This window comes from Ochotona curzoniae, unplaced genomic scaffold, assembly GCF_017591425.1.
Source record: "Ochotona curzoniae isolate NIBS_2020 unplaced genomic scaffold, NIBS_Ocur_1.0 scaffold_3208, whole genome shotgun sequence".
Taxonomy (NCBI): domain Eukaryota; kingdom Metazoa; phylum Chordata; class Mammalia; order Lagomorpha; family Ochotonidae; genus Ochotona; species Ochotona curzoniae.
This window is the reverse complement of record NW_024467106.1, coordinates 7813931-7835343: the sequence shown is the minus strand read 5'-3', so window position 1 is coordinate 7835343 and position 21413 is coordinate 7813931. Positions and strand designations below refer to the sequence as shown.

General features: G+C 51.3%; 1 protein-coding gene across 5 annotated transcripts in view; it reads right to left on the bottom strand.

Moving 5' to 3' along the window:
* Nucleotides 1–11048: 11048 nt before the first annotated feature.
* Nucleotides 11049–21413, bottom strand: part of NR6A1 (nuclear receptor subfamily 6 group A member 1) — a 178112-nt gene continuing 167747 nt past the window's right edge. For 4 of the 5 annotated variants that reach the window (XM_040963021.1, XM_040963019.1, XM_040963017.1 and 1 more), the window contains 3 exons: nucleotides 14584–14705; nucleotides 13110–13262; nucleotides 11049–11408 (listed from right to left, as the gene is read on the bottom strand). In XM_040963021.1, the coding sequence (XP_040818955.1) occupies nucleotides 11320–11408; nucleotides 13110–13262; nucleotides 14584–14705 (364 nt within the window). In that variant the 3' untranslated portion in view covers nucleotides 11049–11319. The remainder of the gene's footprint in view (nucleotides 11409–13109; nucleotides 13263–14583; nucleotides 14706–21413) is intronic. The other variant, XM_040963018.1, reaches the window with a different exon arrangement.

The window sequence follows — 21413 nt, the reverse complement described above, 5'->3', positions numbered from 1 at the left end:
AAAAGATTTTATTTACTTGGAAATTACACGTCTCCCATGTGGGTGTGGGCGCCCAAGCGGCTGGGCCATGTTGTGTGATTTTCTGAGGTGCGTGAACACAGAGCTGATCCAAAGTGGGGGAGCCAGGTCTCTGCCCGGTGCCCAGATGGAATGCTGGCTTGGGAGGCAGTGGCTTAACCTGCCCAGTGCCTTCCTTATTCAGGACAGTCTCAACACCAAGAATGCCACCGTGAGCCTAGGCCTGGCTTCACTGTGACTTCAGGTGAGCACAGCTCTGAGAAGAATCAGGGGCAGGAACTGTGGACTTCTGCCCGCCTGACCCTGGTTTAGCCGAGCGATGTGAGGCAGCTCCCTCCCCCTGGCGGGGCCTTAATGTTTTCTCCGTGAAATGGGCACGTGATGCGACCACACGCATAACTGTGTTATCAAAACAGACAACAGAGCTGAAGGCCTCACGCATCTGTCCTCAGGGGACCTCTGCCAGGGGAGCCCGGCATTGCAAGGTCCCCTCTGTGACGGCCGGAGTGATTCACCTCAGCCTGGGGAGCCCCTCCAGGGGAGGCCCTCTGTTCCTAGCAGGGGTGGGGGGCCGTGGCAACAGGAGTGGAGAAGGCCTTGGGTGATGTCTGTGCATGGCACGCTTGCCTCCGCCTGGTGGGTGGGGACTTCCGTGTACCCTGGACCTGTGTGGACAACCCTTCCTCCGTGCTCCAGGGTGGAGTAGGGGACAAAGCAGGAATGGCAGAGGCCCTGGATTGGCAGTGTCCCCATGTGCCGGATGCCTGCACCTGTGGCCAGCCTTGAACCTTCAACCGCCATCGTGGGGGGGACGCTGTGTGTGAGCAGCACTTGGGGCATGGTGGAAGGGTGTGCCGCCGGACTCAGTGTTCAAGTCCTAGCAGAGCCCAGAGTAGGGGGCTTGCAGGCTGAGGCTCCTGCCCTCTGTGGATCCCCTGGGTGGCCTGTTGAGCCTTTCCTTCAAGCGCCAGTCCAGGTGGTCACAGGCCCTGCTGCCCGGAGGAGGGCAAGAGACAGGGCTGAAGTCCTGACTCAGGACTGCTGACAGAGCCCAATGTCTGCCTCCTGAGTGGGGACTTGTCCCAAGGGCCAGGCTGGCTTCCTGCTGGTGGCAACCAGGGACACAGGCAGGAGAGGGTCAGGAGCATGTGGCAGCCACTGGGCATCAGCAGAGAAAGAGAGGGAAAGAGAGACACTGTAGGGAGATGGAGGCAGAGGTGGTAAAGCCAGGAGGCTGCTGAGACCCTGTGCAGGGTGCTGAAGGAGGGTGGGCCTGCTGGCAGCAGCATGGCTGTTTCCGCTGCACCCCTTATCAGCCTGCTGCTGCCAGATGTTCAGATGCGATGCCAATGTCAGAGCAGTCCGTAGTGGTGGGTCAAGGCCGTGGCCAGCGGGAGCTTCAGCTGCAGTGTGGGGAGGGGGGCTGGGGGCCAGTCGAGACCTGCTCCATCTCCCCCACCTTCTCCCATCCTCCTGGCTCCTGGCCCATCTGGGGCAGTGGGAGAGGCCAGGTGCAGCGGGGGAGATCACCTCCCTAGACGGGGAGCAGGGCTCACGGCAGCATGTGGACATGGGCATCTGCGTGGCCTCATACTCGAGGAGGCACATGGACACACACACAGGGCACCCCTCTGCTGCTGGGTAAAGGCCTCCTTGTGGCTGCCCTCCTCACTCTTGTCTGAGGGCACACTCAGACTTAATGTGCTCTCATATGAGTTGGGCTGAGGGACCAGGACGTCTGGGAGCTGAGGCTCAGTGGGATGCCTCCAGATGGTGGCTCTGCCAGAGCTCAGAGCTCAGGACTCCAACCTTGGGCCTCTGCACCGTGCTCCCTCCACCCCCCGTGCAGCTGGGGCCCCCTTCCCCAGAGTGGTTTATCTCATGGTGCACGCGCTTGGCCCTCAGGGGTGACCCAGCCTTGTCCCCCACATTCCTCCTCAGCCACACAGCCTGTGGGCCCCCCACAGCCCTGAAGACACCGGTGCTTGGGGGTGGGCAGGAGCCACCACTTGTAGGGCTGGGAAATCTTTTTTTTTCCCCTGCCAAGGGCCATTTGGATATTTTTAACATCCTTTGCAGGCCGGACACAACCAGCAACTTAAACATTAGATTTATTGGATTCTGAGTCCCTCCTGCAGCTACCGTGGCAGGGCCAGCCCCGATGGTTTTCTGGGCTTCATATGGCCCATGGGCTGTGCGTCTGCCACCCCTGAAAGCTCTCTTCAGCCCAGCCCGGTAGGAGTCACGTGTGGTGTCACTTTTCTGAGTGCTGTAGTTTGTGTCCTGAGGAAGCTGTCACTGTTTATGTTTCAGTCTTTGTTAGACTGTGTCAGTTTCTCTGCAGTTTTCAGTTGTTCTGTTTCTGCTGACTCCCCGAGGTCCTCTGTCAGACCCTCTTCTGGTCCTCTTCTGGCCCAGGCTGACTCTCCGTAGGAATGTGGACGAAGAGTCTTCAGGAAGTTCGTGGAAATGTGTTATAGAATTAAAAAAACAAACAAACAAAAACCCTACATGGATTGCAAATTTTTTGCATGCCAAAATAAACTTACCCATGAATTCCATTTTTCTATAAATGTTGGCCATCCCCTGGTGTGAGACCTCAGCTGTGGGTGACTGGGCCCCAGCGTCCCCAGCAATGGGAACACTGAGGCAGCCCTCATGGCAGGAATCCAGGGACCCCCCTCTGCTTATCTGATGGGAATTAGGGCCTGCAGTTTGTGGGCTCCCCCACAATGGAGTGGAGAAGACTTGGGGGTGGGCAGGGCCGGAAGCTGGGGCTGGAGGTCTCCTGGCCTGAGGGCCTCCTTCCTGTTTGCAGGGAAGTGACTGCCTCAGAAAGCTGCACGGGGGAGAGGGGGGAGAGGCCATCTTGCTTCCCGGAAGCTGGCCAAGGGCCCGAGGCCACCCTCCCAGTGCCCACAGGGGCCCTCTTGGCCCTGGCTTAAAATAGTGCAGTTCCTCCATGGCTACTGCCCAGTGCAGCCCAGCCCAGCCCAGCCCAGCCCTCATGCGGCTGCTGGTCCTAGGGTAGGGGACCCCATTGCGCTTTTCAGCCCTCCCCAACTGTGGCTGTGGGCTGTGCATCTTGGCCTTAAGCATGAGGAAGGGGAGGGAGTTGCAGAGAAAATGTGGACTCCCAAGTCAGAAGCCCTGGACCCCAGTTCCAGCATGGCGCAGCTGCAAGGCTCTGGCCAGGTTTGGGCCACTTCCCTGAACTTGTTTCCAGTAGCTGAGCTCTCTGTTCTGTGCCTTGCAAGGCTGAGCTGGAGACATTGCCCCTAAGGCAGGGTGCGCGAGCCTGGCTTCCCACATTCCTGGCTCCACCAGCACACTCCTTAGAGCCCAGCCAGGCACACAGAGGATGTGTCACACCGCAGCTCCGTTCGCCTCCCTTGCTGGTGGTGCCCTCAAACACTTCATCCTGTGCAAGGGCCTCCTTGGAGTGTCCCTCGGTCCCTCTGCCACTCCTCCTAGGACTGGGCGTGGAGCAGGGAAGGCATGTAGAGAGGTTGTTTGCAGGGAGGGCAAGGATGGGGCTGTGGTCTCCATGGTGAGATTCGTTGCCAAGGGAACAGGACTCCATGAGCCCTGGGTCTGGCAGTTAGGCACTTTTGCCACAGGATCTGAGAGGCTGATTGCCACCGTGGACCTAAGACCCTGATGGGCAGCCAGGCCAAGGGCAGGCCAAGCCAGAGAGGTGGCTCCTGGCCCTGCCGGGTTGGCGGGGTTGAGGGCTAGGAGCCATGGCTCCTGGCTTGGTTTCCTTTTGTGTATGGACTTCACTGAGCCTCGAGCTGGAGCTAGATGCTAAAGATACGGGCACCATCCTTTTCATTTACCTGGCAGGCAAAGTGAGGGGTTGGAGGAGCTCTCTGGGCCAAGGTTGCATGGACTGAGCTAGAAGGAGCTCAGGCTGGGCTTTGGGCTGTCTCACACAGGTTGCCTTCAGGCTAGACTCAACCTCATCCCAACAGCTGTCACTTCCAGGGACTTCTGACCGAACGGACACAATCCAGCCAGCACTGCATCGCTTCAGTCACAGCGAGATGAGCTTCCTACTGCCAAGGGCCTGCATTAAGAATGAGGGTCAGCACAGCACCTGCCAAGTCCTAGATACTCCATTAGCGCTGTTCTGCAGTCATTACGGAGGTCCCACTGGTTGCATAACCATCTTAGTCAAACTACTGAAATCTTTCTGGACCTTGGTTTTCTAATCTGTAAGATGGGGTTGCTTACAGCATCAGACTGCTTTGGGCTGCTGTAATCTAATGTGGAGAGAATGCTTTGCTGGGTTCTCAATGGGCTACTTTATTAATGTACTGTACTTGCAGATTGTTGCCCTGCACTCTAGGAAGGCAAAAGCTCAGGGTTACTTAAGTGACAACTTATGAATTTCTAGACTTAGTCTCCTAACTGTAGTCCATAACAAATGCTTTTGGTAGCATGTGGGCTAACCATAATTAACTTCCACAGTTCTCAGAACCTTAACTGACCTAACAGAGTCAGCAGTTGCGAGCGCAGTATTGCCCTGAGTTCTTGGTTCTGGAAAACACCTACTTCTTTCCCCCACATGGAGCCACTCTGTCTAAAGTCCATGCTCTGAGAGAAGTCACAGGTTGAAGCTTCATTTATGCATCCAGCTCTTGCAGAATTACTTCATGAGTTTCGTGAAGGGATTTTAAGATTTTATTTCCTTGTATTTTTTTTTTAATAGCAAAAGGTTCAACAAAAGGCCATTGCTGAGCTTTGCAACAAACAGCTGACGTTCATAGTTAGCACTACTGAATGGTTCAAGCCAAGCAGGGAGGAAGCTCGCTGTAACTTTGGTATCAGATAGACTGGGACAGAAAAGTCAGTGCTGTCACTTGCTCTGTGTCCTCTTGGCAAAAGGCCTGTAACTTCCTCACGCCTCTAGCTGCTTCTGAGGCCGGAGGCTTGCAGGGCTGTGGCGAGGATTACAGGAGACACAAGGGCAGCACTGACCGCAGCGCCTGGCTCTCGCTCGGTGGGCGGCCAGCAGGCTCCTTCTCAGCGCTCACACCTCTGTGTATCTGTTCCCTCTTGTGGGGCAAGAAAGACAGTCTATTAATTCATTCTGCAGCATCTCCTTTGTTCTAAAACCATCTTTCACATCTCAAGGGCTCTCCGGTCCCTTGTGCCGGAGGCTGAGGTATGGGGAGGCAGCTGGGCTTCCCTCACTTCACACAAGAGAATTTAATAGACTTTTCTCAGACCCTCCTCTTGCCTTTATCTTCCCATCTGTCTTCACACAACCTTCCACCCACTCTGCCACTTCTCCCATACTCTAAGCAGGACTGCATGACACTTAGGGTTTTGAGTTGGGCAGATCTGGGTTCGAGTTCCAATGGATACTTCCAGTACCACTTTGGCTGCGTCCCCTGTTTTCTCAGGTCTAGAACAGCTACTGACAGACTGACCCCACCAGCCAGCCCCTGGTGCTGCTGAGCCATAGTGCTCGGTGGGACTTTCCTTCCCCAAACTCCCAAGTGTGGCATTCAAATGTCCGCGCTGCCTCTCTAGTTTCAACACTTGCTAATCCCTGCATCCTCCCCCATTTCTGCCAGGGCAGTTTCTTTTCTATCTGAACACTCCCTATCTCTGAGTCCCAGCTGGGCCTTTGAACATGTTGCTGATCCTTCTCCTTGGTCTCGCCTCTCCTCATGGCCCAGTGGCTTCCTTCAAAGGCCACCTTCTACAACTCTAACCAAGCTGCCTGGGGTCCACACAGACGCACGTGGAGCCCTCCCCCTCACCTTATCCCACCCGACTGCCAGAGCCTGTGCCAGCTCTTTCTACTGGATTCAGTTCCTCTTTATCACTTCCGGCCGGGATGACTTTGGGCAAGCCCCTTCGTCTTTTGGAAGCGTTGGTTTCTTCATATACAAAATACAAGTAATAATCATTTTACTTCAGGAAGTGTAGGTTCATGAAAGGTCCCAACACAGGGGCCGGTGCTGTGGTGTAGAGGCAAAGCCACCACCTGCAATGGCCACCAAAGGGCACTGGTTCCAGTTTTGACTGCTGCACTTCTGATCCAGCTCCCTGCTAACGGCCTGCAAAATGCAGTGGAAGTAGCCCAAATGCTTGGGCCTCTGCCACCCACGGGGGAAACGTCTGGCTGCTGGCGCTGGCCTGGTCCAGGCCTAGTCACGGTGACCATGGACTGAACCAGTGGGTGGGGATCACTGTCTGTTTCCCATTCTCTCTGCAACTCTTCCAAATAAACAAAATAAAAGTCCCAACACAGTGCCTGGCACATACACCTGGCATTTCGGCCGGTGTCGGTTCTCAGAGCCTACCGTCTGCCAGAATTCAGCAACAGGAACTGGGCGGGGTAGGTGACCTAGAAGGGGACAGCAGGGTTGAAGTTTGAGCCAGCTCCCCAGCATCCCACCCCTCCGCCCTGGCCTTTCCCAGAGCCCCCACACAAGCTTCACACTCAAGAGGCCATGGGCAGAAGAATTCACATTTATTGGTTCAAATACAGTACCTAAAACTTGCTAAACATGCATTTCACACTAATTGGTCACATTTCCACAGGTAGTCAATTCACAGAACAGGGCCCAGCCCCTGCCAGCTGGCAAGGGCGGGAGGTAGCAGAGGGCCTGGGTGGCCTGCCAACTAATATTGGATCAAGCAGGACTGATGGAGCCAGGCTGGCAGGTAGCCCTTGGCCGGCCCTTTGGGAACAAGGGCTCAGCAACATCCCATTCATTCAATTCCTGCATGAGACTGCGGGTGCAGGTGGACTTCGGGGGCATAGCCCAAGGACAGGCTTGTCGATATGTGTGCCACCAGTGTCCCTAAAGGTGGCGCTCCCTATGCCTTGAACACAGGAAGGGAATGGAGGCCTTTCCAAGGGGGTGGCTGGTTCCTGGTTGGGCAGGCGGGAAGGGCTCCCCAGACAGGGCCCAGACATTACAATGCAGCCACAAGCCCCTATCACAGGCCTGGGATGGCAACACAGACAAAAACACCAACATCCCAGGGCAGGCAGGGTTTCTTTCCCGACAGAAACATGTAAACAGAGCAGGAGCTACGATATTCTTTTTTTCCCACATGATTCCTCAGAGGGGAATCAACCAGGATGTCACTCAAGAGGTAGTTTGGCTTTTTTTTTTTCTTTTTTTCTCCATGGAAATTTGAGTCAACAACATTATCACCTATTACAAGACATTTCAGAGAAAGAAAACAGTGGTCCCCAAAGGGCAAAGGCAACCCTCTGGCTGGCAGGCCTGGCCCCAGGATTTGGAAGGCGAACCCTCACCAGTCTCGGGCATGGAGCAGGCTCCGGCCTGATAGCTTCCCTCAGAGCCGACGGAGGATCCCTGAGCAGGCTGTGGCTTGCTGGGGCTACAGGCCCAGGAGAGGGAGGCCACTGGGGACTTGGCTACACAGGACCAACTAGGCTTCCTGTAAGCTGACAGAGGAAGGGCCACTGCAGCTCACACCACAGCAGAGCCCAGATCTGGCTCCCAAGTCCAGAAAACAAGATGTAGTTCGAGGTAGCCGAGAGGGGGAGGGGGCTTCTGGGGACCCTGTAATTAAATACACATCCCTGAGCTGTGGCCCCAGAAACCCTTGCCTCAAGGCTAGCCAGCTTCCAGCACCTAGTGGAATGATTGCTGTTTCTCATCCTGAGACACAGAGAAAACATTTCACAGACACTGGACACAGATGCTTCAAGCAGAGGTAAGGAGGACGACCAACCGCAAAGCCGGGGGCGGCGGGGGGGGGAACTCTTACTGGTCAAGGAAGGGAGGTCAGAGTAGTGGGGTTTCTTTTTTTCTTTCGTTTTTTAGTTTCTCACTTTTTTTCCCCTTACTTTAAAAATCAAAAATGAAAAGCTCAAAAGAGGAGTGGTCTGAATGATTGGATCTCTTAAACAATTGCAAACATTTCAAAAGTAACAAGGAAAAAAGACACAGATTAGGCGGGAGCTAAAGACTTGGAACTGCTGCTCATCAGCTTCCTGCCCTGCTGGGAGGCCATGGTCCCCTGACGTGGGTCAATTCTGGACATGGACATGGACATGGCTTAGAGCCTGCCCTCCCTGGAACACACACACTCTCTCTCTCCATATGTCCCATTACCCAGGCTATCATGAACAGGTAAGCAAAGCTAGAACGGTGGAGCAAGGCCATCGCTCAGAGAGAACAAGGTCCTAAGGCTCCAGCAACAGTGATGGGCAGACAGGCAGGTGTGCAGTGTGAGCTGCGGGGATGCCATGGAGACCCTCAGTTCTGTCCTTGCTCTGGCTCTGGGGAACAGGGCAAGGAGGTTCCTGTGAGCTTCCTGCCAGCCCTGCGGGCTTATCCACCTCCCCGGTGGGCTGGGCGTGAGGGCCAGTGTCCTCTGAGCCACAGGTCCTGGGGAATCTCTCCAGAATAAGGGGCAAGAACATTACACTTTGCAAAGAATTCTAAGGGAACTGAGAGCATGGATTACAGATGATATACCTGGATTCCAAATTTTGTCTTGGGTCTCAAGCAAGAGGGAAAGCTTGCAGGTTTCAGTGTAGTGCAAAGAAGTGGGATGTACCTTTCTCACCCAGCTTTTGGGATCCTGTTTTTATGGTGGGAAAAGTCTCACTCAGTGAGTGCTTTTGGTGGTTGGGCACAGAGAGAGCAGAAGAGAAAGGAATCAGACATGACACACACACACAAACTTTTCTTCCACTAGCAAAAAGGCTGCCTGTTATCCAAACATCACGGGAAGAAAGGCAAAAAACAAACCTACCAAACCTCCCTCGCCAACCTTTCTCTGTGTCCTTCAAACCAAATTCACAAATACATCTAGTGGCTGACCTAATGTCTCCACACTGCTAGCTACACTCCTACCTTTTCCTCATAATACCTGAGTTTGCAATGCAACACATTCACTTTACCCTGTTTAAAAAAAGCCCACGTCATAAAAGGACTGGGAGCAGAAGACATTAGAGGCGGTCCACAGGTCAGGCTCTGGCTCGGCACACACAGCCACTTGGCTTCGCAATTCTGCAGGGCTCCCAGCAATGAATGGGCTCTTTGTTCTGTGGAATCTGCTGCAAACATTTGTAAAAATGGATTCATACAATGGCAAGTTACAGAACCTTTCCCTCACTCCAAAAATTAACAATTTGCTCTGTTTAATATGACAGTATTGGAGGGATGTTCTTGCCTCATCACGGAGCAATTTCCTTTGACACCCACCACAAGGGGCAACATGCTTCATTTGAAAACACTTTTCCAGAAATCATGCAACAGATGGAGGCGTAAGCCCATAAAGGTGCCACATGCAGCAGTTTTCTTGGAGGGGTGGGGTCTCTGATTGGCGCCTCCTGGCATCTTGAGGAACACAGCTCAGAATCTGACCTGGGGCCAAGGAATGTGATCTGGTTGGTTAAATAAGAGATTCAAACAAGAAAAAGACACTGTGAACTTACATACACACACACCCACACACACAGCTTTCCACTGACATGTGAAAAACATGCTAGGTGGAGCTTTTCCTGAGAAACATAGCTTTTCTTTTCTTTTTTTTTTTCCTTTTTCTTTTTTTGCTGTCTTCCCCAGAGCGATGGTGAGAACAGCACTGAGGATAATGCTCTGGGTTTTAGATCTATTAGGGAATAAAAATCACCACTCCGTGGGTACCCGTAACATTTCACTTAAAACAAACAAACATTTACAGTCAGACACAGACTACCCAGTAGGTACACAATGCGGCAGTTCCCCGGGGCAGGTTTAAAAGGCAGAATTGGGGAGAGAGCAAATAGCCTTTGACTAAACAGGCAGGAGGAGGTGCTGTGGGCTCCTCAAGCAGCATTGAGCTATCCCAGCTACGTGGTCTTTCTGCTATGTAGGCTGTGGGAGATACCTGGATAAAGCAGCAGCAACTGCTGCATTAAGGCAGAGAAGGAAGAAGCACCTGAACAAGAGCCGAGACTCAGCGTGGCCCTGGCCAAAGTTGAGAGGGTCAAGCATACTTCCCAGGACCAGGTGGGGCAGGCAGACAGAGCAGCAGAGGCGCAGTCCGGCTCTGCAGGAGCAGCAGCCAGGCCCTGCAGGAACACGAGGTAGTGTAAAGCTCCCCTTCCCTTCCAGGTGTTTTTGGCTCCAGCCCTCCCAGACTCGGTCAGCCAGGCCGCTGATACTGTCACGGGCAGCTGGGCCACTGTGTCCTTGGGTTGTCAGCTCTATGTCCTGAGGAAACCTGGTTTCATTTTGGAGAGATTAGGAAAAACCAAAGTAGAATTCAGAGGCAAAATTCTGGTCTGCAGATGGTAAATGGTCCTTCCTACTATTAAAAGAGATACTTTATGGATTCAGTCCTGAGAGGAAAGCAGTATTAACTCTTTCAGCAGTCTGGCCTTTATCCCACTTCTCTGAAGAAAGCACGTGAAAGGAGAATAAATCAACAGCTGGTACTAAGATTCAGAACACAGCATTTGCTTAATTTTTTAAAGGGCCAACAGAAGTCAAATTTCTGACAGAAGAGCGCCCGAGCAAGGTAGGACTCAGCAATCCACAGAAGGCAGTCAGGTGGCTGTGCATCCCATGGCAGCTGAGGGGCAAGGCCTGTGGCCTGACTCATGGCTAGTTCTTTGCCAGGATGAAAACCTGACAGTGGCAGAAATGGGCAGTGGTGGCAGCAGGGGAGAAAGGAGTCACCCTGCTCTCCTCTCCTCACTCTCATGCTTTCCAAAGAAAAGAGATGGTTCCATCCCCATTGGCCCGGTTCCTGCAGTCTCCCCCATACTGCCTGGTAAACTGCCTGACACTGTACCCCCTTTTCTGGCATGACCGTTTACCTGGCAATTCTATGACTAGAAAAAGCAGTCTGCTCTCCGACAGACAAATGAGTCTGCTGAGAAAATGTGGAAAAGTGGGGCTGATCACCCCCATTTCCCTTGAGGTAGTTGTCTTTATCAACACTTTGGAAAACAGTCATCTAGACTCCATCCCACCCTCTCCCTCAAAGTACAAAAGCTCTGTCTCTAGACGACAACAACACTGTCAACATTAAAGGTCTTCACAGTCTGCCGACTGCAAGGAAATGCATCTGCTGCACTCACACAGAACATGTGCGTCGTGTTGGAGGCCATACATTCAACTCTGTCGTGAAATAAATATATAGAAAAATGAGGCTAAAACAGACACACAAACAAATATTTTTCTTGCCATGGAGGCAACTGGAAACGCTGCTCCACAGCCTTATCTTGGTCTCTGGCTCTTTCTCCCGGAGCTTTGCTGCCCATCCAGTGTGCCACGTCCGGTCTTAGGAGGGCACTGCAACAGGTCACTCCTTGCTCACGCTTGTCTTGCAGGAATGCAGCACCACTTTAAAGAGCAGGGGCAGCTGCTCTAGGGGCACATTCACCATCTTTCCTGGGAAGGAAGGAGAGAGTTGACAGTGACCACACGAGGAGAGGGTCAGCTGGCTTCTTCCAGAGCTGCGAAAGGGAGAGTATCGCCCCTATGAGGACTTAGGGTCAGGGAAGTTCCAGGACCACTCCAAAGGCCCAACAAGTTCTTGATATCCTGACCCATTGTGGTGCCCAACTCAGGCTTCTTCCCATCCCCTTTTTCTTGAACCCAGTCTCATTTTCTAGTTCAGCCTTTGCTGTGGGCATTTGGAAAGAAAGAACAGAGGGGAGAGCTTTCAAACCAAATACACTTTGAAGATGCACAAAAGCTTGTCAGGTAACCGCAGCTGTCCCAGGGCCGAGACTCCAGCTCTACATGGGTGACGTGCCTGTATTTACAGACTCACCTTTATTTCACAGAGCGCTCTGAAAGACTATGATTTGGAAAAATATTTTAAAAGCCTACTAAAATAACCCTAAAATTCCAATAGTCCAAATCACATGTGCTAGACTGCTCTCTTTCCAAGATGGAGAAATTCCCTTGTCACATTGGAAATGTTTTCTTTCAAAAATTGTATTGGTGAATTTCACAATTCAGCAAAACTCGTAAGAAAATGTAACCTGGAGGTCACATTTCTGAGCTCCTCATCAGTTTATGCTGGACAGCTAAAAACGAACATCTCTACATGAAAAGAAAGTAAAGCAGCAGCAACACCAAAAAAAAGTCAGGATTTCATTCTGAAATTGACCCAGTTAAGCGTTCTTCCCCCAAATCTGCATATGGAAAACTACTTTGCAATCACAGGATCCTAGAATAGAAAAATCTCAGAAATTGCATAGGCACAAATGGCCAGAGCTGGTCTAAGCTGAAACCAGGAGCCCAGTGCTCCAGTTGGGTCTCCACATAGGTGGCAGTGCTCCAGTTGGGTCTCCACATAGGTGGCAGGGCCCCAAATCATCAGGTCATCTTTTTTCTGTCTTCCAGGCGTATGAGCAGCAAGTTGAACTCAGAAGCAGAATAGCCAGGACTTGGTGCCGCAGGTGGCAGCTTCAGCCTCAGTGTTATAATACTAGTCCAGTTAATTTTTTATCGAGTTACAATTTACTATCGTAAACTTTACTTTCTTTCAAGGCACACAATTCAGGTAATGAGATACTCTAAGCCAGTTTCCCCATGTGCAGTCTGGCCATAATGTCACCAATCACCAATCCTGCAGAGACTGCTCTGAGACTAAATAATCTAAGGGTATAAAGCACCATGCACATTCTAGTGGTTCAGGAAACACTAGCTTCTCTGTTCTATAAAGAAAGTAGACTTCCCGTGAGGACGGAACTTTCCTGAGCACAGAGTGGTAATTCTGGGGACTGGCAGTGTGGGTTGAGCCACTGCTTGGGACGCCTCCGTCTCCTATCAGAGTGCCAGTAGGTTCACCCTAGGAGGTGGCGGGTGTCCTCAGGTCCCTATCTCCCACATGGAGGACCCAGATGCAGTTCCTGGACTCAGCATTTCCCAGCTTTTGTAGACACATGGGAAGAGAAGCAGCAGAGGCAAGACCTGTCTTTGTTGCACAGCTTTTCCAATAAGTAGAAACAAGTTATCATCATGAAGAGAAGTGTCTCTCCCATGTAGCTGGTAATAGGTCTGGACTAAGTGTTCTGGAAACACTGTCTTATTTCTAAGAAAAGTCAGAGAGGGTTGGAAGCTGGAGACCCGGAATATTACCTGCAATATAGCGAATCTCAGGTAAGCACATCATGAGATCTGGGAAACGATTCGGCTGGTGTGTGTACTTATACTCAGTGAAATCCTGGCAAATGTACCAGTATCGTTTGTTCAACTGCTCCAGCTGTGAGGCGCTGGTCAGACCTCTGATATCTGTGGGGGAAAAAACATACATAGGGAATGGGAGGGGCTTTCTCATGCGGAAAAACACTAGCTCCTTAAACATGTGCATCTTTCAATTAACAGTTATTCAATATTGTCAGAAAATATTTTCTCCTTTTCTACATAGGGGAATTAAGTTCTGGGTTAGGGAGATGGCACAAAACACTGGGACAGTCACTGCACAGAGCTCCTGGAGGTCTTCAACTCCACACGAAGCTCACACCATGGGCCTTGGCACAAAACAGGCACTGCCAAGTGTTCAACCTTTCCAAATCCATCCTTCCCAACATCTTGAACTTTTCTGTTACACCCAATCAGAATACACCTCAATGACACAATCATCTCTTCTGGGTTTCTACCCTCCTTGTTATTTCCTGTGACTTCTTCCTATCTAACTGTACATTACTAACAGACTATAACCCTGTTCTCTACATGAGGCTTACCCGGCCTCTGAGGCCCGGCTCAGATTTCTCCTTCTCTCAGAAACAGCTACCGATTCCCCCCTTCTGAGGTACAATTAATGTCAAGGGCCATTAATGCGTACATTTTTTGAGACCAGGGATTAAACCTGGGGTCCTTCCCCTGCCCCCAATTTCTTAAATGCTGAATACAGGGTTTGGCCTAAGGGAAACATGCAGAAGCAGGAACAGATCTGGCCAGTGTTTGGGGAGAGTGGGCAGAGAGGGGGCAAGGGTATCTGGACCCAGGAAGTACTCACAGGAAGAAAGGGCGTATTTTGAATGCTTCGGGCAGCACAGCGGCCCAGTGTCACTACTTTGGGAAAGGAAAGAGGAATTCTCTTTGATTTACTGGTTATCAGCAGTCACGAAGTGCCACTCTGCAGGTAACACTCCAGAAAAAGCACACCTGCTTCTCTTCTAAATAAAAGCCACCCCGATCTGCAGGGTGTCGGTGAGTTTTGGCACACAGCCACTCTTCTCAGAACCACTGGCAACCTGTCACAGAGGCCTTATCTCGAATAGTGTCATCAGTCGCTCGGCTCTTCTTCAGTCACTGGTAAACTCTGTACATGTTTAAATGACGCACATACTGTCCTTGATGTCTGTATTTAAATGCATCAAAACTGACTAAACAAAGTGAAACCTCTTCCTTCCTCTGTGAATTATAGAGATTGTGGCATTTAGGCTTGAAGGGGAAAAAATATCCAAAGCATTCCCTGCACTCTGAAGGGGCAGGGTGATAATGGTAAGTGAAGGCAGAGCACGGGCTGCCAAGGTTGGCAAGTACTCGCGGTGGCAGGGTCAGCTGGGGAGACATGCTGCCAGCCCTGGGCCTAGCCCCAGCCACTCACCTTGATTGAGGAAGTTAATTGCTTTCATGCAAGCATACTCCTCGTTGCTGACCTTTAGCTGATGGAACTTGTGATACAGGTAGATGAGCCGCTCGATCACCTCCATTCCTTCGTCACTAAATCTGGAGAGAAGACCAGGGTGTGAATAATGGGCTCTGACACCAGTGGAAACCAAGACATGGTGGATGAGACATCCCACAACTCCCTGAGGCATCTGTGAAGGGAATGGGGTCCTTCTGCTTGAAGGTCAGGCAGACACGTGGCTTGTCTAAGAGGCCGCCATGGCTCTCCATGAGCTGCTCTTCCCAGGGTCCTGCCAACCAAACCTCTTCAAATCTAGGCCTGTCACCCCAAAGCTGTGAGGCTTGGATAAGGTCATTTGACCCTACTTAAGCTTTAGGCTTCTCCTTTGTAAAAAACAAACACAAAACAAAGTAAAAAAGACCCCAATAATGCTTGCCTGCTTGTCTAACTAGGCTCTAAGAAGGTTTGGGATACAAATGCAGAGAAGTATGATATTACTAAGATCCTGTCATTGTTGAGACACAGCCTCCAGTGTCAATGGCAGCTGCCATGGTGACTGCCACAACACAGAAAAAACCACCGTGTTTGGATATGCATGGTGAACCATGTTACTGGCACCCCTAACTTCAGCTATGGAGAGGGAGACATCAGCTGCACCCTGTCCGTGCCCCCTCCTTGCTGGGTGCTTCATGTGCACTGTCTCCTCACAGGGACACAGTCATCGCCACTGTAGAGACGAGAAGCTCAGTTCAAAGGAGAGAAGGAACTGGTGTTCTGCTTGCTTATGGAGTAAGAACTTAGAACCTGGGCCAAAGCCCTGGGACCTTGGTTTTCCCAAGGTGACAGTCTGTGAGGTGGGCCTGAAGTTGGTCATGTCCCTTTCTTTTGAGCTGGGACTAGTCTTCTTGGGGAAAGGTCACATTTCCAGCCAAGGAGCTAGGCTACCCCAGAGAACTACTGCTCTGAGAGCATTTCACACCAGAGTCAGGGATACCACTCAACCCAGGAGGGGTTTAGAAAAGCTGGGAGCAGAAGTGTCCTGAGTATTTCTAGGGGTGGGTTAGGCAGTCAGCCAAGGCAGAGTTCCAGAGAGGCCTTGGAAGATGTTTAACCTTGGGGCAGCTTCCTAGCAGGGACGTGTTCAGATGTGGGCCCAAGAAGGGCCTGACTGGGTAGAGTGCACAACACCTGGAACTGCACCTTCAAAGACTTGGCTAAGCATCCGCTTCCGGGGCAAGTGGGCTCTGGCTGAGGTCAGAGGCACCTACACTTCTCAAGCACTAGGGGGCGCTTGAATCAGAGGGCTTCACTTGGCTTCCATACAGTTCCAGCTGGGGCTTCTCTGAGTCCCTTATTTACAAGGCAGAGACAGAGAACTCCCATTCAGTGGTTCACTTCCCAAATGCCAGCAACAGGCAGGGATGGGCCAGGCTGAAGCCAGAGCAGATTGTCTGAGCCATCACTGTGGCCTCCCAGTGTTATCAGGAAGATGGAGTCAGGGGCTGATACTAGCGGCTAAACCCAAGTACTCCAATATAGGAGATGCTTCTCAAAAACATTTTTATTAATTGAAAGGCAGATTTATAGAGAGGAGGGAGAGACAGAGGGAGAGGCAGAGAAAGGGAGAGAGAGAGAGATATTCCCCATCTGCCTACTCACTCCACAAATGGTCCCAACAGCTGCAACTGAGCCAGTTCGAAGCCAGGAGCCTCCTCCACATCTCCAACATAGGCTCAGCAGTCCAAGGACTTGAGCCATCCTCTGCTGCCTTCCCAGGTCATAAGCAGGAAGTTGGATTGGGAAGTGGAGCAGCTGGGGCTAGAACTGGCATCCATTTGGGATCCCGGTGCTGTAGGTGAAGGATCACCCTAACACGCCACGATGCCGGCTTCTCCGTGATGTTCTAACTATGATTTGAGCCACGATGGCTGACTCTGTTTTGACCTGCATGTGTCCCAAAGGCTTTCCACAACTTTACTGATAACCTAGGCTGGTTGATAAACAAATCCATATTGACTAGTAATGCTGATATTCCCTCCCTCTTTCTCTCTCTCTTTCCATTCTCCCACATTGGGGCCAGGTCCCAAAGCTCTGGGCCATTCTCCACTGCTTTCCCAGGGCACAGGCAGGGAGCTGGATAGCAAGTGCAGTAGCTGGGACATATGGGATCCTGGCTCTTGTAAGGGGAAAATTAGCCAACTGAGCCAATGCACTGGTCCCTCTATCTAATATTCTAATGAGTATTTGTTAGCTGCCAGGAACTTTTATTCCACACATATTCTTTCACTGGATGCTCCCAATAAATCCACAAAATACATCTTAAACATAACCTCCTCTGTTCTTGTATAGAAACAAAGTTCTCTCTATTGTGCCCCCTCATGTATCAGGCCGATTCATTTACATCTCGCCCTCCTGATTATCTGTGAAATAAAGAACATCACCTTCAACACACAGATAAGGAAAGAGTAAAGAGGAAATCCTCCAAAGTTTTGTAAGTAGTGGTGGACTCAGGATCCAAAACCAAATGTTTTTATTTCTAGCATGTTCTGGGCATTTTTCACATAACAGTGCCCACTCTCGGACCCTGTTTTGTGGGAAAGGCCATCCCTACCCCCTCAGGAGCTCTGTGTTCCTACTCAATCTGGGGTGCCACTTAGGTGGGTGTGCTCAGTGCCAGGAGCTGCCCTTGCAATGTGTCTGCATTCATGGCGGGCAGCAGGCCTGGGAGTGAAGACCACTCCTCACCATGGCTACTGGTGTTCTTTAGAGGAACACAGATCCCTTCCTGCTTGGAGAGGTCGGGTGGCTATGAGGCTGGGTAAGAATAAATAGGGAGGACACAAGGGGGGGACGCAGAGTCAGCATCTGTCTGGTGGCCGAGAGTGTAACAAGCCAAGATAATACTCGGGCCCTTAATCAGCAACCTCTGCTCCCAGCATGCTCTGGCGCTGCGGAACATGCAGGTGTGTGGCTCTCAGCCAGACCCCGAGCCAGCAGGGCCAGACTTGCTCTGCGTCCTGCCCTAAGGCACACAAAGGCGTTCTCAAGTGCCCAGCCCGAGCAGATGCCCCAGATCGGCCTTTTCTCTTGGGAACAGCACATCATTCTTCTTCTTCTTCTTTTTTAAAAAAGATTTATTTATTTATTTGGATGTCAGAGAGTGAGCGAGAGAGATCGGCTAATCCTCCTTGCCCAGATTTCCAACCTCAGGCCACCACCATGGATCCCTGGCAGTGGTGGGGGCTGGCAGCCAGCCCAGCAGCCCCCACTGGTCTCCACGGCCTGATGACAAAGCTTTCCTCCACACCCCGCATCACAGCCCCTTGATAAACAAAGTTGTTCTCTGTTCTACAGGCCTGCTTTCTCCTGTAAGCATGCCTCCTCCACATCTGCCTGCTCGACAGTTCCGACACCCCTGTATTCTGTCTACAATTTATCAGCATTCAAAGCCAGAAAGCTGGACAAACACATCCATTCTTCTTATAGGTTTCCATTTATACAAGCGTGGTAGGACAAGGAAAACATTCCTGCAGGATCCCCCGAATCACTGAACCATTCAGTTGGCAACTGAAGCTGATACTACATAAGTTATGTCCCATTAAGGGGGCAAGGAGAGGCCTGGTTGTTTTTTTTCATTCATCTATATGCCTCAACTCCCAGCAGCGGTCATCAGCTACAACCTCATTTCACTGCCTTCTCAGCACCTCCCATAGACTCCATGAAAAGCCAGACCATAGTTCCAGAATGATTCTACAAGGTCAAACCTTCCGAGGAAGCTCTGGGAGAGTCAGAATTAGTATGGCTAACAGGCGCCAGGGCAGTGGGGCACGATGTTTTCACCTCTGAAGCCGCATGTCCATCATCTCCAGCAGAGAGAAACACTAGCGCCAGTTTCATGGGGTGGCAGCACAGGCTCAACAAAGAACCACACGCAAGGCACCAGGATGCTAACTGCTATTAGAGAACTCTGGCGATCAACAACTGTCATTCCTGATGGCAGCAGCCCTCCCATTGCAGCAGCAAAACAGAACTGTGCTGCCAGGGTCGACAGGGAAGCCAGGAGGCAAGTGTCCAGAGATCTGGATCAGCGGAGTTAGTGCCCACAGACCAGAGCGCCATTAGTGTCTGTGTGGCGTAGTGCCTCTCCTGAGAATGAAGGAGTCTTGATAAGGGGAAGGAGCAGTCACGGGCTGGTGCTATAATCTGCTTTAAATCAAATTCACCCAGCTCACTGTCCGATAAGAGTCTGATTAAGGAATACGGGTCCCATAAATTTGAATCAATATTTGAGAAGAGAAAAGGAGGTGGCCATGTATCATGCGAGAAAGGCCTTTTCCTGACAGCAGGAAACCACTTGCACTCAGAGTTGTGAACAGGGAAGGAGGCTGGGGGAGTGGGAGTAACGCAGCAGCAGCAGCAGCAGCAGGCAGGGCCGCAAAGAGCTACGGCCAATTACAGGCTGCACACCCTGCGGCTCCAGCAGAGCAGACGCTACGTGGCGGCCAGCAGCATGATGCACAGCTTCTCACATTTGCAAGTCTGGGCCCCCAGGGCTCTCCCGGCACCTCAGACCCCACACTGCATTCCGAGCAGCTCAGCATCACCTCCTTCCAGCTCAAGGGAACCACTCGTCACCCCTAGTTTTTCTACTTCCATAAGTTTCACCGTGTCTCCTTAGCTGGGGGCTGCCCTTTCCGTTCCAGTTACGGCTATCTCATGCTTTGCTTCCTTTTCACTTGGATTATGGAAGAGCCTCCTACCCAGTCATAGCACTCGGTGCCACTGTCCGTGCCAATCCATTAGGAGCTTCTCAGTCACAGATATATTTCTAAATGCAACCTAATTCCTCCAACACAACACTGCATACATAGGAAGATGAAAAGTCCTGAGACTGGGGTTTGAGCACACAAACATCTTCATGGTCTCATGGTCTATCTCATCACACCTTCTTCTCTCAAGTCACCCCCCCCCCCCACGTCTCTGTCTTAGACACATTCTCTTTAGACTCGAATCCACAGGACTGCTTTGGTTCTCTGCACACTGCAACTACTCTCTAAGCTTCTAGAACACTGTGTTACTTTCATGCCTTCCTCTGTAATATGCTTAAAAATTCCCACTTCAAGGTGCAGTTCAAATGTCTGTTCCTGGGCCTGGCAGCGTGGCCTAGTGGCTAAAGTCCTCGCCTTGAACTTGCCAGGATCCCATATGGGCGCCAGTTCTAATCCCGGCAGCTCCGCTTCCATCCAGCTCCCTGCTTGTGGCCTGGGAAAGCAGTTGAGAGCGGCCCAAAGCTTTGGGACCCTGCACCCGCGTGCGCGACCCAGAAGAGGTTCCTGGTTCCCGGCTTCAGATCGGCGCAGCATCGGCTGTTGCGCTCACTTGGGGAGTGAATCACCAGACAGAAGATCTTCCTCTCTGTCTCTCTCCTCTCTGTATATCTGACTTTGTAATAACCCCAGCATTCTTCCCAGAAGCACACACAAGGTTGTTCAGTAAGTGGCCACAGCGTCCTAACTACTAGGTTGAAGTTTTACTTGCGTGTTTCCATTGACTGAACCCATATTAGAGTGAGTGTCCTAACAATAGTCCCATCTCTTATCTCAGAACCTAGCCGAGAGGTTAGCAGGTAACATGTTCTAGTCAGTAATGCCTACTACACAACTTTCTATGATGATGAAAACATGCCATTTTTGCATTCTCCAATGTAGAAGCCACTGGTTACAGGAAGCAACTAGACACTTAACAGGCACCAGTGCACATGAAGAATTTTAAAGGCCACCTGAGACCAGCAGTTCCTACAACGGACAATGTAGCTTTAGATTCTCCTTGGTGAAGAGCCTTCCTGAAAAGCTTCCTCACAAATGCAGCTGTTATGGACTCAATATTTGTCCTAGGGCTCAAGGGATCAACTCAGGAGGGTAGAGTACCTTAGGGAGCCCACAGTGCTTTTTTTTTTTTTATAAGATTTATTCATTTTCATTGGAAAGGCGGATATACAGAGAGGAAGAGAGACAGAGAGGAAGATCCTCCATCAGATGATTCACTCCCCAAGCAGGTGCAATGGTTGAAGCTGAGCCAATCCAAAGCCAGGAGCCAGGAGTTTCCTCCAGGCCTCCCACGCGGGTGCAGGGTCCCAAAGCCCTGGGTTGTCCTTGACTGCATTCCCAGGCCATAGGCAGGGAGCTGGATGGGAAGCAGGGATGCCAGGATTAGAATCGGCACCCATATGGAATCCCAGCATGCTCAAGGTGAGGACCCTAACTGCTATGCTATTGTGCTAGGCCCAGGAGCTCAGTTCTTACAAGGAGCCTCCCATGGTCAGCAATCCCTGCCTGCTTGTGAGGGCCCAAGCAGGCCGTCCTTCTGCAGAGTGTGGAGCCTACAGCTCATTCCACAGGCAGCCCGAGGATGTAGTGTTGGACAGTAGGTAAACAGGGAGCCTGGGATCTCCGGGCTAGCTCTGCAAACTCTGCCAGCATGCAGAGCAAGCTGACTGCTATCCAAACACCTCAGAGTCCTAGGAGTTACAAAGAGGAGACAGGAATTTGGTGGAAACAATGAGTTAGAGGCTCTGGACAAGAGGTTAGGGCACTTGAAAAATCAGATAGCCCTGTTTACAGGACAAAGGGTTGGCTTGGGTCAAAATTCTGTCATTTATAGATTACCCTGAAGACAATGAGCATCATTAATAAGGAAATATTGGAAAATCAGGGGAAGGAGTCAGCACGCAGACTCCTCCTTCTTCAGCTGCGCAGAGGGTCCTTGAAAGGCTTAAGAGTTCTGCTCCTGGTGGGAGTGTGGCCTTG